The sequence below is a fragment of the Phaethon lepturus genome, unplaced genomic scaffold (genome assembly GCF_000687285.1).
Source record: "Phaethon lepturus isolate BGI_N335 unplaced genomic scaffold, ASM68728v1 scaffold37838, whole genome shotgun sequence".
Lineage (NCBI taxonomy): Eukaryota > Metazoa > Chordata > Aves > Phaethontiformes > Phaethontidae > Phaethon > Phaethon lepturus.
The window spans coordinates 26035-42483 of record NW_010556143.1 but is presented as its reverse complement, the minus strand read 5'-3'; the positions used below and the strand labels follow the sequence as shown (position 1 = coordinate 42483).

Here is a 16449-nt window from a genome sequence, read left to right as displayed (position 1 = left end):
TAGTGATTTGCATGTCATGTTTATGTACTTAACTTGCCTAGATATATGCCGGCTTTTTGTCTGCTTGTTTTTCCTGTGGTTATTGCTATCAGCACTTCCAGTTCAGGTTGTAAAACTTGAGCAGGTTTCTATTTGTTTCCTGTATCATCACTAAAAGCAGATAGCAGATAACAGCTCATTTCAGCCAGTGCAATATCTACCACCAGACATTAAAGAAGGGAGCAGACACAAGGAAATGAAATTAGCTTTCATGTCTTCCTCTCACAGACCCTATAAAATTCAACTGCCAAAATTGAAAAGAATTAATCCTAAAACCTCTTGTCTGGACTGAGCAACTATGGCATGAAGGAGACATAAAGGAAAAACTCAGCGAGTCTCTCCTTGCCCAGGCCACAGCTCAGTGGCCACATACCACTGGGAATTAAAAAATCCTTTAGCTTCAGTGACATTACGTCCACCCAGCAGATTTCCCCTGTGATCCCTGAAAGAGTGAAATGCCAACTGCTGCGCCATTCTTCACTATCCAGCAAAGACTCTGTGCAACTCTGTAGAACTGCTAAGGCAATGTAGCTGTCTAGGCATGGTATGTACAAAGAAATACAATTTGCTGTGGCCCCTTGGTCTTGTACGGTTGTTACAGTCCACAGAGAGTAACAGGGAGGAGGAGGAGGATAGGCTAACGTGGTGCTGGGTTTCAAGCCCCCTGTCCAGTAGCTGGGCTTGTTACGATGAACGCTAATCCAGATGCATGCTCTGAACTTGTATTCCAAGCCTCCTGGAGCGCCTGCGCACCCTGACCATCATGCTACGCAAGATGTCAAATGGGAGTTGAAGTCCCATACAAAATAATTACAGACACTTGTCAAAACAAAGGCGGAAGAACCTTTGCTGAAGCATTATCTTCTTGACTTTATCTGAGTAACTGGCTACTGTCCAAATCTTGGAAAGCACAGAAGGTGTTAATTTACCATGAAGATAGGATCAGGCCCTAAGAGATACCTTAATGTTTAATATATGCAACTGTTTTTTGTCTCTAGAAGACCTGCAGTAGACATAGGGTTGCAATGCTAAGTTTTGATACAATTTGTTATTTTTTTCTGAGACAGCATTAGGCAGTCCTCACTGTTCTGTATGTTCCACTCTGTATTCCAAAACTCAGATATATATAGAAGTATCTGATCTGGAAACACTGTGCAACCCAGCTTTCTGGAATGTTTTGTTTTCAGGACAGCTGAATTGGGGAGCATGTTATTCACCCTGATGTCCTGTCCCTGGAGGGAGTTGAGAAGTGAACCTTTCATATAGCACTCATATTGCCACTGCTGTAACTTGGTAATCTCAGGAAAGTAAAAGGGAGCTGGGGGCACTGGGTATTTTCATCATGGGGTTGTGTCCAGAATCAATATGAAAGGCACAGGTACTTTAAAAAAAAAAAAAAAGAAGAAAAAAATTCAGCATAATTGTTTATACCCACAAGACTTGAGTTATACATATTTTTAGCATAAATGTTGGTAAGCTATATTCTTTTTCTTCATTCAGCATCTTTGTTTCTAAACAAAATAGGGTTTCTAGGCTAGAACAACAGTTCTTACAAACTTTGTCTTCCAAATAGAAAGACAAACAAATTGCCTGGACATCGTTTTGGCTTTTAATGCCATCTGTGTTACCATTTCTGCATTGCCCAAAAATGAGAGAAGACTATTCTAGCTCTGGCCATAGCTCTGCTTGGTAGCACATCAAGCAGAGACTCTTCAGAGGAAGGTATAAACACCATACCTCAGGAAGATTTATGGTACTTCCTATCTGACCTTTCCTCAGTCTCCAAAAGCTTCTGCTTAACTTAAAAGCCTACATGTTTATTGTCCTTTCCAAAGTTTGGTAAGTTATGTCTGTAGTAACAGGGCATTTTGCTACCCCCTCCCGCCCCATGTTCAGTGTTTAGCCGAAAGCAATCCTCATGACAATGTGCTTCATTGCGTTACTCTGCAAGGTATGACACTATCTCTTTTTTTCAGCTTTTAATTGTATCAACACGTCCCTGAATTCTTGTTCTTTCAGACAGTGTGAACAGAAAATCCTGATCTGCTTTCTTACACATTCACCTTTTCTTATTTTATATACCATTCTCCAGTTTAGACAATATAAGCCCTATTCCTGCTTATTCAAACCCTGCAGCAACAAAAACAGTTAAGTCTAATATCTGTCCCCTCCCATCATCTTTAACTTGGTGTGGATTTAACAGGTTGGAGGCTGCAACCCACATTAACATCACCCAACACAATGCACATGTCACATAAAATGACACAGGAAAAGGCCAGGCTGCTGTGTGATCCTGCTAACATCTATCTAGGCTGAATTTGAACTTGCTTGAATTAAAACAGATCTCTCTCATTTGCTGGTATTGATGAAGACTAAGCAGCAACTGCTGAGGCTCAGGCTGAAACGTATCTATGGCATGGAGTGCAAACTCTAGTTTAAAATTTTTCAACTGATCTCAGTGAGGCACTGTTAGTTTTCAGGTGACAAAATACTCTTCTGAAGATTTCCCTGGCCCCTGCCATTTAACATCACTTAAACAACCAATGTATATGGACAATAGAAGCAGCATTTGTAAGGCAACTCAAAATGGCTCCCATCCCATACCTATCCCAAAGGTGCATACATAAGACTAAATCACATATGGATGAACATAAAGAGTGGGATCCTTACCTGTCCCCCTTTGGGCTGGTATTTGATGTTATCTGTGGATCCAATTTTGGACCTGACGTTCTTGAGGTCAGGTAGAGGCTGATTAATAACTCGTAGCTGCTTTGGAGTGGCTGGAGATTTAGGAGGAGTGCGAATTATGGCAACTTTTTTCTCAGTAGGTACCAGTATGGCAGATTTGGGGGTCCCAGGAGTATGCGGGGTTCTGGAGTAGCTGGGTGTCCCTGGAGTGCCTGGGGTACGGGAGGCGTAGCTTGGTGGCGTCCCTGGAGTGATGGCAGTGGAGCCAGGAGTAGTGGGGGTAGAAGTTCCACTTTTTCCTGTTCTGCTACGGATTGGCTCTGATCCTACATGCAAGAAGAAAATCTCAGCATTAGACCCACAGAAATACAGCTCTTCTTCCATCTGTACCTCCCAAGACCACATCCTTGCGTGCCAAGCGAAATTCAGCTCTAAGATGGCTGTGCTAGTGCTGGAACAGCTGTAAGTCTGTCTCAGTGTCTTATTTTGCTCATCAACCTGTCAGGAGTTACCTTGTCATACGTGGCTGAGCTGAAAGGACCAGAAGCAGCTTTGGAATCTAACCTTTGGGACTCGAGCTGACAACCTGACTAGCCAGTAAGAATGTCACCAATTGTCACCAATTTCAATGAATTTGGGCATTAAACTAGAGAGGGGAAAAATTCTGATTGTAATCCTGAAACTAAAGAACTCTGAGTGCCTGGCTGCTGCTGGTCACATACCACTGCTGGTAATTTGGTGTCTGCAGCTGAACCCTGGCTGAGCATCCAGCTGATGAACAAGTCACAGCTCTGTTGTATGGATGGGCAGACGTCCCTCATGTTCAATTGCTATTTTTCATTAGTGCAGTAAAAGAAAGCAATTACAGAAGGCAACCTTGATTAGAAGTCACATTCTAGTTACATCTGCACACAAGTTAAAAATAAACAAATACTGTAACATTCTATAGCGGCTCCATTCAGTCTTTAGGGTATTGCCAGTCAGTCCTTTTCGCTGAGCACAAGAATCAGTTTAGTAGTGGCATTGTGCTTTCTGCAGCCAGCTCTGCTGGTGACTCTCAAACACAAATGAACAGAAGCAGAGATACCTCCATATGCTGCTTAAAGCAAAGCTTTGCTGAGAATACTCAGGGAGAGGAAGACCAAACCAACCCCCAAAGCCTGAGAACCCCAATGCTGGTGCATACATGTTTTCACCTTTAAAATGTTCAGGAATTATAAATCCAATGGGCCTCTCTAGAGCATCCAGTGTGACTAATCAAAATCTTATTTAAACTATTTGTTAATAATTCTGTTTGTTTAATGGTGGTGGACCAAATGCAATGCACTGCTGTCCCTGGGGTCCAGGAGAAACTCTTTGCTCTACGTGACTCATTAGATAGACTGAACATACTCCAGTCTCACCTCCAGTTTCCCTGAATGGTTTCTTTCTTTCCAAACCAACCCTAAACCAGAACCTTCTCACTATACCGAGACAGAAAGAGATTTTTTTTTTTCCCCAGCTTCCTGCAGCTTTGGTATATTTATTTTTCATTCCTCAGCCCTTCACCACATTAGCAAATGCTCAATGGCCTCTCACTCCTAGTCAGCAGAATGGGCTGCTGTGCCAGTTGGGGGTCACTCTGCTTACAAAGGGTCTCTGTTTTACCCTTGGAGCATCACCCAAGAATTTCAAAGGACGTTTTTTGTAGAATTTAATCATGTACTTCCTTTAAGCTGTCTTAAAAGGGGCTGAGATTGGTTTCTAAAGACAGAAACCAGAGGAAGTCCTATCGGAAAGCAGGGAGACACATCCAGGTTCTGAGGCCTGGGCTGAATGCAAATCTATCTAAAAGTTCTGGGGGTATTTGGTAAAATTACCTTTGTCCTGTGATTCCTTTTGGCCTGTGATTTGATAACATTGGGCCTCATAAAAAGACCTTGTTGGTTTACTATCCTAACTTCCCCCAGTGAGTCACTCCACTAGCTAACATCTCAATTCTCAGCAGAGTTTTTACCCTAGGATTAGAGCACAGGTAGATCATTACTGTGAAACAGCAAGTTAATGACTCTAATATTAGGTCCACTTTTCTGAGATCCATCAGAACATAGATTACCTGCTTCAGGTTTGTCTCATTTTTCTTGTTGCTGTTTGTAAATGCCCTGTGTTAAATATCTTATCCAGCTCCATGCTCCCTGCAAAGGCATTTTCTAATATTAGCAATCAGTCTGAACAGCAGTCCTAGCTCTGGGCATTGCAGACTATAGAAAGGGTGCATCCTGTCCCTGGTTTCACGCCCTTGCTGCTCAGCACTTGGTATCTGAACAAAAAGAGTCTGATTTCCAACACAGACCTACTCGTCTGTGTAAAATGTAGGGACACATGATGCTATGGCAACGTGACAAATCTAACAAGGATGGGAGCCATTCACAACAGCAGGAGAGGGTTAATATGCAAAACACATACGTGTGGTCCGTCGTACTGAAGAGGAAAGGGAAGCTGTGAGGGAGAGAGAGTTCTCCTCTCTGTCTCGGTCTCCTGATACACCTCTTCGAGGAGGAAGGATAGAGGAAGGTCTTGGTAGAGAAGAACGCTTTTCGGGACTCTTGCTTACTCCATCCTAATAGTACCCAAAAAAAAAGAGTAAGGTTTAGTTTTCAAAACTCACTCTCTGGGCTGTGATTTCTCTCAACCTACGGACAAAGGGGAAACCTCATCCTATGGGCCCAGTTTGCTACTCACACAGGAAGCTGTGGGGATCCAGCCACCTCCCATGCTCTGCTTCGCTCCCTGGTGCTTCTTTACTGCATCAAAACACCCAAGAGTCATCTTCTGAGCTAGTTAAGACAGCTACGCATACTCTTGGATCTAAACATGGATGGATTCCACATTTGGTTCTTAATAAGAAACAAGTTTTTCTTTAGTGCAAGTTGAAAGTAAAAAAATTCTCTGGAGCTCAGGTGTGAAACCCTTATGTAAATTTACCTGCAAAGTAACTGCAGTACTGGTGTCCAGAATACACCCCGCACTATACTGTTAGGTGACATGTGACTTTTGCATTTTCAAACACTAACTTGGAATTTTTTTATGGAGAAAAATTTTTAGCTACAGCTTAATTTTTGAGTGCAGGACTATTAATCCCGGTGTCTTCTCTTATTTCCCTCCATACTCATCTTTTTACTTTCTGAGATCAGCAGATCCTTCTTTTACCAGGGTTAGAGCAATGGACATGTATTTTAGAATATTCTTTGAACTTAAGGCTCATTGCAGGGTGCTTGGACTAGATGACCTTTAAAGGTCGCTTCCAACCCAAACTATTCTATGATTCTATGATTAAGGGATGGGCAGCCAAAGACAGTCTTGCATAAGCAGACAGTCCTCCCAAAGGCAAATATGATGATGGTTCCAACCAGTGAAAGACACACCAAGCATAGCGTTACAGAGAAAATGGAAGTAACAGTGGAAACAGTTTTTACATGGGGATAGTCATCAACTCAGCATCAAGTAGATTTGAAACACAAGTGAAATGTAAACATGGGGCAGCTAGGACGGACTGCCAAAACCCTCTTTAAATTTATACTGCAACTTCTGTAACATGGTCCCATGCACAGACCAGATTAGGCTACTACGGTGTTTCGCTTCTGCCCTTATTTCTGGTAATTAGAACTGTACCCTTCTACACTGGGGAATGAATTTGTTTTCAGAGAATATTAACTGGTTGAAAATTATATTTTTTTTTACACTGGGAAGGCAAATTAGTACTGCTGTTCTTTGCCACTTACCCATGTGCAAATGGGTGCAACTTCTTAGCATCAACAGAAACAGATATGTCCTTCTAGTTATAACTTATTTCACTTATGTTTCCTCTGGAGAATCTCCTTTTGGTTTTATCCATTTGGTAGCATGGATAAAACCAAAATCTTGTAGCCTGATAATCAGTTTTCCTGCCACTGGATGTAAGTAATCCCATATAAGCTTCACAGAGAATTCCTCAAATTCAGTGGGGTGAGAATGTGATCCATGGAATTCACCTACGCATCTCCAAGCTAACTCTCTACCAACTCTGCTACCTTACCTTAGCATCTGATTTTGAGTAGGGCAAGCAGTCTCTTGGGCCTGCTGAGGAGGGCCGTACATAATAACTGTCTGTATCGAGAAAAGTGGCCTTTTTAGTAGTTAATGAGCAAGCTGAGCTGGGTCTTGGAGGAAGCAATGACTTTGCTCTAGACTTTGAGGCAGGAATCTTTGACAAAGAGGCAGTCTAGTCATGAGAAAACAAACAAAAGAAAACACAACATGACGCTGGACAAAAGGAAAACACATGCAACATGGACCAAAAAAAAAAAAAAAAAAAAAAAGGCCAAGCTATGAATTAATACTTTTCCTGTGTCTGGTAATGATGTCTATGCAGTTCTGATGTGCATGAACGTTTTAGTTCTGTGTTGTTTGGCTGAAACCATCTGGGTCTGGACAGAGTTACTGATTCTAGGAAGTGTCTTTTTCTGCAGATGCTATTTTTGCCTTGTGTTAATAGGACAAAACTGGTGCCAGGTACAGCATTTCACTGGTACAACTGCTGGTTGGCTGCATTAGAAGCAAGTGCAAAACTATAGGAGCACCAAGAGATCCTGGTCCTTTAAAATTAAGTTGTGCATTTGAAATATAACTCTCCACACTACAGTCAAGAATAAAACAGTGGGAACTGTAAAAGCAAAGTTACACCAGTATTCCCACAATGGCAGAATGACATGACAGCATTGCTTCCTGTGCCACTCTGTACAGACAAAATCCCTAATGCACCCCAAACCCTGCATTCTGTGCATTTGATGTCACTCTATAGAGTGACAATGTGGAGTCCTGGGATGAGGAAACCCGAATGTGGCTGAAGGGCTGACGTGACACGTCGTCGTGATCAGATACTCATCTGATTCTGAATAATGATAATACCCCACTGAAAGAACAATTCAACATCAATAGGACAGACTGAATATTCTTTGCTGACACTTAGGAGCACCTAACTGCTTTGCAAAAAGGAATTTCCTTGAAAAAGAATAGGGCTCATTGCTTAAGCAATCATTTTTTTTTCACCCACAGGTATAACTAATACTACAAAGAAAAATTGCAAGACTGTTATCTTGGCAATGTAGTCCTGATTCCCTCTGCATTCATACAAGGATGAAGTTACACACAGGACCAATCCCAGTGGGCCTGTAATTATGGGATTTGGTAAAGAACTTTAGTCACGAAAAATCTGGCATGTCATAAAAGTCAGTCACCTAGACTTTCTCAAAGTTCAGAAAAGGTGTCTGAGTTACTCCTTAAGTTGTCTTTGTTAGAAAATGAGAAAAGAATGGGTTGTCAACTTTCTGCCGACAGGCATCTGGCTTAGGCTACATACCCAGCCTACAGCAAACTCAGGCTGGTGTGCTGAATGTCATCCATGACATCATCAACATGGTTAAGAGTCGCAGAACTGTGTAACAAACATTTCCAGTCCTACAACACAGCTGAGAAGGCTTCTACTGGATATCATCATCCATATCAAGTAGCTCTACTGAGCAAGGCAAGAAATTAGTTCAAAGGATTGACTGTCTCTACTCTCAAGAATATATTCCTAGAATGAGTTTTGCAACATATTTACATTTCTTTCTTTTAATACTTATTTCACTGTCTGAGAATAGACCGAACAAAACCAGTGAATAATTATTTTAAACAGAAACTGAACAATATGTGTTTCTGTCACATCAAAGGCTTCTCCAGACTTTGACTGGTTTGTCATAGTTCAATTTATGGGTCCCATCCACTTGTGAAACTTTGGGCCAAATCCACTAAGGTGTTTATTATTGCTGAAACTCTGTGGAAGCAGAATGTCTATGTTGGGTGGCTCCGAGAAGCAGACATTTTGCTAACACCCTTCACACAGTTTTCTGAACTTGAAATATAACTAAGCACACACAGTTTGAGGCCCAAATATTCGTTCAGTGGTTTTCACGTTTTTCAACTTGCTGGTCATGCAACATGTTGAACTTGATTGTCTTAAAGGTCTTTTCCAACCTTAATTTGTGACGTCACGATGTTTCTCCTAACGAGACTGGAAAACTCTTACAGATTAAGATTCTAGGCACAATGTAGAGACCTTGTCCTTTTCACTCGTGTTGCACACAGTGTCCTCTGTGAATATGTGCATCTAATGGGGATGCTAAAGATGGACAAAACTGAGATGTTTCAGCGGAACTCAGATTACCAGTCTAGATCCCCTCAGTGTTATTTAGGGAGCAAGGCACTTTTTAGCATCAGCAGTAACAGCAAAATCTGGCCCAACCAGATTTCAGTGACATGCTCAAGGCTGGCAGAGCAAGCAAAGAAACCAAAGGCCTCAATTGCTGCCTGTGCTTTACCCAGAAAACTGTTCTTATTCTCTGTTAGCAATACACTGCTTTTGATCTCTGTTATAATTCACGTTGCTGAAGTACCAGCTGTCCACAAGACAAAGATCTAGGTAACACTGACGGAGACTCAGAGATTGCTGAAGTTGGGATGCAGAAACCTCACTTTATTTCAGGGGTGTTACTAACACATGACCAATGTTCTCAGCATCTTGCTACCACAGGTACACAGCTCCTTCCAGCAGATGGAACTGCTTAGCCTTTCCTGAGCTTGTTCTGCAAAGCAGTAAATAAACTGTAATTTGAAGATGGGTAACAAAACTGACCGAGTTGGATGATCTAACATTACCAGTAGAGAGGAAAAGGCTCCACCTCAAGGACATACAAGCTGAAAATCAGGAAGAAACACAACAACAAAAATGCAGAAGTGCATTTATAGGCACAGAAGAGAAAATGTCCAAGAGATGCATGAGTGTGGCAATCAGAGAAATGAGGCAACAGGGAGAGAAAGTAAGCAGGGGAGAGACTTCTGATCTTCACCATAACATAAGGGACAGGAATAAGAAAGATATATAGAAAGCAGATAATTTCAGAGAATGATTCAGCAGTGCTTGTACTTAAGAGCACTCCATGAACACAGATGACTGAAAATGGACTGGTATTGACTTCTTTTGTGTAAATATTGATCATCCCCAAAGAAAAGACAGTAATAAACGATACTGTTGACTCAGACCAGAAACCTGTCCAGATATTTCTTACTGTACTAGTAAAGAAGCTCTACCAGTTTCACAGTTACAAGCTGAAATGGGTCAGACCTGAAAAACCACATGAAATTCCAGAATCCATGGCTGAATTCAGGTTTGAATTTCACAGCTCCTCCAAAGCCTCCTGTCAGTTATGCTGCTATCATCATTAACAGTTTCTCATGATTCATAAATAACATGCAGCACTTTGTGAGACAGAGTTTTTTGTTCCCCAAAGTTAGATCTGGTTACACAGATGAAACAAATCAGCCATGGCATATATTAGGAAATTCAGAGGAATCCTAAGGAGCTTCTTCATGGTTAATGATGGCTAGCAACGCCAAAGTACTGTTGTGATGTAGAAGTGAATTAGCACGTGTCAGTGTCGTGGAAAAAATAGTTGCATGGGGGTTAGCGAAAGGAGGTTGGTTTCCTGGGGATTTTGGAGTGGTGGCACAGGAAGAGCGCAGTAGGGTCAGCATGGGAGCAGGGCGGAGATGCACTGCAGTATTTGCTGAAGGCAACTCAGCAGAGGAGAGACAGACACAGGGAGAAGAACAGGCTGCAGAGCAGCTGAAGGCAGGGCACGTAACTGTCAGGTTAAAACACAGAGAGAGATCAGTGGTCCAGGAAACGGACATTCAGAAAACACTTAATCACGTATAAAATGCTACTGGCAATAATTTCTACATAGGCATGACCGGTGCCTAATGCATGGCTATGTAATGGTGCATCAGAAGACATCCAGTGCTTCCTGGGGGAGGGTTTCTGCCTGCATAGCAACCAGGCATGGTGGCAGTACGAGTCAGGTGCTGCAGAAGGGGCCAAGGTACACGGTTTATCCCAGAGGATGACCTGGCTCAAAATGCTGAACAACACCCAACTCCTGCAGTTTGGAGTCTGTGTGCCCCCTGCGGATTGGCAAACTGTCATCATCTACTACCTGGGACTGTAATTCAGAGGTTATTCAGGAAAGGTGGTTTTAATTACCCTCTGAAATGAGTAATGAATGTGGCAAACAAATTCGAAATGGAACAGAAATTTTAAATGGAACACACAATTACTTACTGAATTAACACAAAAAAAATCTGCAATAAGGACAACAGGAGATGATAAAGATGAACAGTAAGATGATTTTACTCACTGAGAGTTTTTCCTTTGCTTGTTTAAACACACCAGGAGCCTGGTTTGTTTCACCACCTGCTGCTGAGAGACCCAAAGAAAGACTTCATAGTTAAAACCAAAAATAATAAGCATTTCCACTTAGTACACTTATTAGAACAATTAAATGCCTTGGAACTACTGTGAAAAGCAATTACTTTGTGAATTACTCTTAGTGAACTATATGCAGAAATGTACCTGCCTTAAAAATGCCCTGTATTCATCATACTTGAGGTAAAATGGTATTCTACACATTTCAAACAAATCAAAATTTTGTATTCGTGTTCCTGGAAGTCTAGAAACTACAGTAAAAAGTTCAAGAAATAGTTGACAACTGTAAAAGGCTCTAGTTCTGAAGGTCAATCCTCAGACACCTTAGCATCCTAATTTTCAGGACTGTCCTCTAAAAATCAGGCTCCTTTAAGTAATCCACAAATGAAAATTTTAAGAGAGGCCCCTGAAATCACCACTTTTCAAAATACTAGCCAACATTCCTAATGGGAAGAGAAAGATTCGCTGCTGAATTATCATCCTAGTTGCATCAACAAGGCCATGGGTCAACTAAGCCCTCAGACTTTAGCCATTCCAATTATACCTGGGACATCAAGTACATTAATTCAGTATTTCATTTATCTGACACAATGTGGTTTGAGGTAAGATTTTTCCATCCTTAAGAAAAGTTTTGGAATGAGGCAGCTTTTTGGAAAGCAGTTTATTAATTTTACCCCAACACTGTTTTTCAGGAAGTGATTTGCCACTTCAAAATGACATCTGAAACCTTTTGGCATCAGTGCCAGGATGTCCTTAGTAAATGCAGAAGCAGGACAGTGGTCACAGGTAACAACCTTTTGCTGTAAACCCAACTATCTTCCAACTGTAAAACCAACCCTAACACATGGTACAGGACAGAACCAATTAATTTTCTCCTTTCCTTTTCTGCCACGCTTCCCACTTTAGTTCTGCCTTCTTAATATAATTTCATTGCTTTTTTTTTAAATTGAAGGAATAGGAGCGAAAACTTGTGAGAAGGAAAAGAATATATAACTGCGTACTTCAGTTCTTCTGAATTTGTAACAGGGTTAGGTACAGCACAGCTCTCCTGCATCACATTTTACCACATTGGTTACTGCTGGGTTTGGTCTGTTTTGCATCTCTTCGAAATAATCACAAACAGCTTCTTTCCTCCTTCCCTTGGTATTTTGAACCCTAACCAGGCACCACTATGAAGTGGAAAGAACAGCTGTGCTGCTTGGGCTGACTTAACCTGAAAGCACCACAAATTCTCCGTCTGAACAAAAGATCTCTACAGGCTCCGATACCAGTATAAATACACAACAAACATGTTTTACCTCAGGAGGTGACCCCAGAATTGAAGACAAGGAACAGAAGCGTATCACATAGTGACTCATGCTCATAGCCAGGTAGTTGTCCTGGCCTTGCCACTGTAAACACTCCTCCGATGGCACAATGGCAGTGGCGTCTCACAGCCACTACCAAAACGTGAGTCGAATTGAGGTTCTACTCATGAACTACATCAAAGAAAAGACTTCACAACTCTTTGCTCAGAATTGGCCATACAGTTTCTTTTTCAAGTGGCAAGGATGAGCCTCCTAAAAAGCAATCTCACCCCTGTGGATATGGCACTGTGAGTTACCAGTATTTGCCAGTGCTTACCTCACAGTGACACGGGAATTTTTTTATGGTATTGAGGGGAAAATAGGCCACTAAGCAGAAAATATGAGCAAATATTAACTTTTTTTTGGTAGACACTTATGACTAGACATGCTTCACTTTAAAGTCACAGTAAATGCAACACGGCAGTTTTATCTGACTGCAGTACACTCAAAGTTGTCCCTACACTGCCGAGGGACTTTTGGTGGGGCTCCATTGGCTAGGTGTCACTAAAGCCGACAAGTCCATTCCACACAGGACACACTGACAGTTGAAACTGGCTTCAAGAAATGGTGCTGTATTTTATGTAAAAGGAAGAAGGTGAGAGAGACAATGTCCCTCTAAATTCCAGATCCTGGAAAAAGCTGTATGACTGGTTCAGGCTCAGGGATATGTAGGTTAACATATGGCTGCCTACATTCTTAAAAGTGCAGGTGCTGTGTGATATCCTTTCCCACGGCCTCCCCTCAAGTCCCATCAGTAAGTATAAAAAGGTGAGGCAGAAGGGAATACGGGACACTGAATTTTCCAGCAGCATTGAGTGTGGTGAAATATTCTACGAGATATTTCTGTTCACTTTGTGGTGTGGATCAAGCAACTCTGCTTTAGAGCCCAAACCTCAAAGTTCAACCCACATTACTGCAAATTTTATGATCAATCTGGGTCAATTATTTTGGTTGCTCTCCAACTCAGGATTTAAATGTACTGGGAAGTAATTTTTTTATTACGTTATTCACTTTGACTAATATATCTGCTTCACTAGGTGTTAAGTGAGAGAGAAACGCTGTCAGTTGCCGGGCAGCATGCATTTAAGGCACTGGGCAGGTTTCCTTATGTGATTCTATCGGTATGACTCCAGGGCTCCCAGGACACTACTGGCCAGAAAAGTTCCGAGGAGTTAGTGGCAGAGTATCTGAGGGCAAGACAGCACTGACCACATGGCTGTAGAAGTGTAGAGGAAGTTGAGAACACTACAAAGTCGACACTTTGCCTCCGCCCCATTTCCACCTTATCGAATCTCCTGGGTCTTTTAAAAGAATATGTGAATTATGGGTCATAACTTCCAAGCTGATCAAGCTGCACTTCAGCAAACAGCAAGTGGTAGCAAGAAGAGTGGCTTTAATCCTTATTTAAAATCCCTCACTCTTGGGTAGTTCTGGTCCAGAGCGCAAGTTAGGACAGCCTAGAGACTGCGAACTGAGGAGGAGCCATCACCGCAACACAGAGGAGCCTGGATCAGCCTTTCCTTCCCTGGCTCCATTTCTTGGGGCGGGAAGTAAATATGCCAGATGTCCTCACAGGAGCAAGGCAACGGGACCGAGTATTTACTTCTGTTGTCTGAGTGGAATACAACCAGGGGACAATACACACTTCATACAGTTGAGGCACGATATTAAAGCTACCGTCACATAACTATCCTTTTACTGTATTTTCACTAGTCAGACCTCCATGCCGAGACTGGTCTAAATTTAGGAGTGACTCACTGGTGCAAAACTGGATGGGAGTGACTTCTTAGGTACACTGTTGGTATTGCACTGTTTAACAGTTAATAGGGTGGGTAATAAATCCTGTTCTTTATTTTCTAAGCCATGAGAAGAGGCCTGTGTAGTTCGGCATTGCTGTGCGTGGTTCTTCTCTTAATGGCCTGTTTCACTCATGAACAACCGCACTGCATTGATCTCTGTTATAATTCACGAGAAAACCCTGTGTTACATGACAGAAAACCCGGCCTCTTTTAGCAATTTTTTTTTTTTTTTTTTAAGATCACCAGAAAAGTCAAGTTGTTCATCTTTCCACCCTGAACTCACAGTAACAACAAGTAACATGATGAAAATACTGAAACTGTACTTTTTGGTCCTCTAAATAACGATACACGTATCGAATTGTAACAGGAATCATTTGTTTCATCCTTTCATCTTCCTCTAACAAATATTAAGATTTTTGCTTGGAATGCACTCGTACTGTGAGCCCAGATTTCTTCTCTCTCAGCTTCATGCTGCATGTGGCTGGATTCCCCCTGTGGATTTTGACTGTACAGCATAAACGTCAGTGACAGATTGGGAAGTGTCAATGCAGATAACATCAATCAACAAAATATAAGTCTGAAACACTTCTTATTATGCATGAGAGTAAAAAAGCAAAATGATGGAAATGCATACCATGGTTTAAGCTGTCAACATTTTCCCACCAGAAAAAAACAAAAAAGCATAATTTAAAAAACGAAAAACCAACCAACCAAAAAAAAAGAAAAAAAAAGATGAGTAGAGATTCCTACAACACCACATTATAAGCACGATGCCAAGTTACAACGACAGCACTTGGAGCGCCAAGCAATGACAAGCATACATGATCATGGCCTCCATTAAATAAACAAACAAATACCAGGAATGAAAGAAGGAAAAAAACGAATGGTACAAACCACTAAAAAAGCAATACTATTTGTAAAGACTGATATTCTTGGAGGAAAAAATAAAAAAATAGAGAAGCTGCTATAGCCATGAGATTTACAAAACAAAAATGTCTATGTTTGCCAGCCACATTGCATAACTGAACAGAACGCAGTCACCTGTCTGCTTCCGTTTAACACAGGAGAGATGAGTTGGTCTAGTATATTTGATAGCAGGTTTTAAAATGATTTTCCTGGAGGGAGAGTGGGCCTGAACTTCAGTTTTTTTAGCAAGTTCAGCTTTCTTATACACTGCTATGGACAAGAAAACACAAAAACATAGAATCAGGAAAAAAACAGCAAAGAGTTTCATATGACAATACATCAAGTGTCAGGCCCACTGCTCCACAACTCCAACGCGATGCGTGGCTTCTATCGGGGTGAACAAAAACTAAATCGGAAGATTTTTTTAGGGGGAGCACCAGTGCATTAACCTTGGACGTGTAACCCAGTGATCAGTGGGGACACCTACAATGAAATGGGACCAGTGGAGCAGTGAGCCTTGCACATGGCTTTTCATATAGTCGTACAACTTCTAATTAAAAAGCACTACCATTAATACTGTTAAGGTACACATCATCTACAACACAGTAACTGGATAGTACTGTACAATATTAAAAGGAAAAAAAAAAAGAAAAAGTATATATTGTAATACGGAGTGTTAAATGAACCTTTTTTCCTTCTCACTTCATCTCTGGAGAGTGTGCTAGGTTCCTTTTTAGCTATTTTCCTTTCAGGAGTAGAAATCCTGCCTCTCCCAGTTTTAAAAGGTTTCTCTTTTTTATGCTTATCGAGAGATGATCTTCGCAATTCTCTCTCTGCCTTCTCCTCTTTAGGAACAGTCTCTAACTGTTCAGTCATGATGCTCCTATCATCATCTGTAGGATCAGAGCAAATTATAACAACAAACAAAAGATTAGTAACAAATGTTAACAATACTGCGGTGGAGCAGGGAAAAAAATAGTTGAAGACAGCAGACAGATTAATTAAAAAAGGCAGACTATTTTACCATTTTTCTGAAACATGCTGAGATTAGTATTACAACTATAATAATTTTGCTTCTTGATCATTAAGATTTGGAAGCAAAAATATTTAACAGACAAAACAGAAAGGATAATGCACACCTTGAGTATCTGCCCAGAGACTGTCTGTGTCCATGATGGAGTCATCGATTGTTGTTTCATCTTTGTAATCGTCACACGTCTCTGTCTTGTAGTCGGTGAGCAGGATTTCTTCTCTCTGGGGTGAAGCAGGAGCTTCTGGGGAGCCCTCTTTGGGCTCAACTTGCATGTCAGCCACTTCCTCAACCTCCAGCTCCTCTTCAGCCTGGGAGTCC

General features: G+C 41.4%; 1 protein-coding gene across 1 annotated transcript in view; it reads right to left on the bottom strand.

The window, feature by feature from the left end:
• Positions 1 to 2673: 2673 nt before the first annotated feature.
• Positions 2674 to 16449, bottom strand: part of LOC104624905 (microtubule-associated protein 2-like) — a 32668-nt gene continuing 18892 nt past the window's right edge. Inside the window, 6 exon segments of the mRNA XM_010292389.1 lie at positions 2674 to 3053; positions 5173 to 5326; positions 10980 to 11041; positions 15234 to 15368; positions 15785 to 15991; positions 16238 to 16449. The exon segment at positions 16238 to 16449 is cut by the window's right edge and continues 29 nt beyond it. Coding sequence (XP_010290691.1) covers positions 2674 to 3053; positions 5173 to 5326; positions 10980 to 11041; positions 15234 to 15368; positions 15785 to 15991; positions 16238 to 16449 — 1150 coding nt within the window.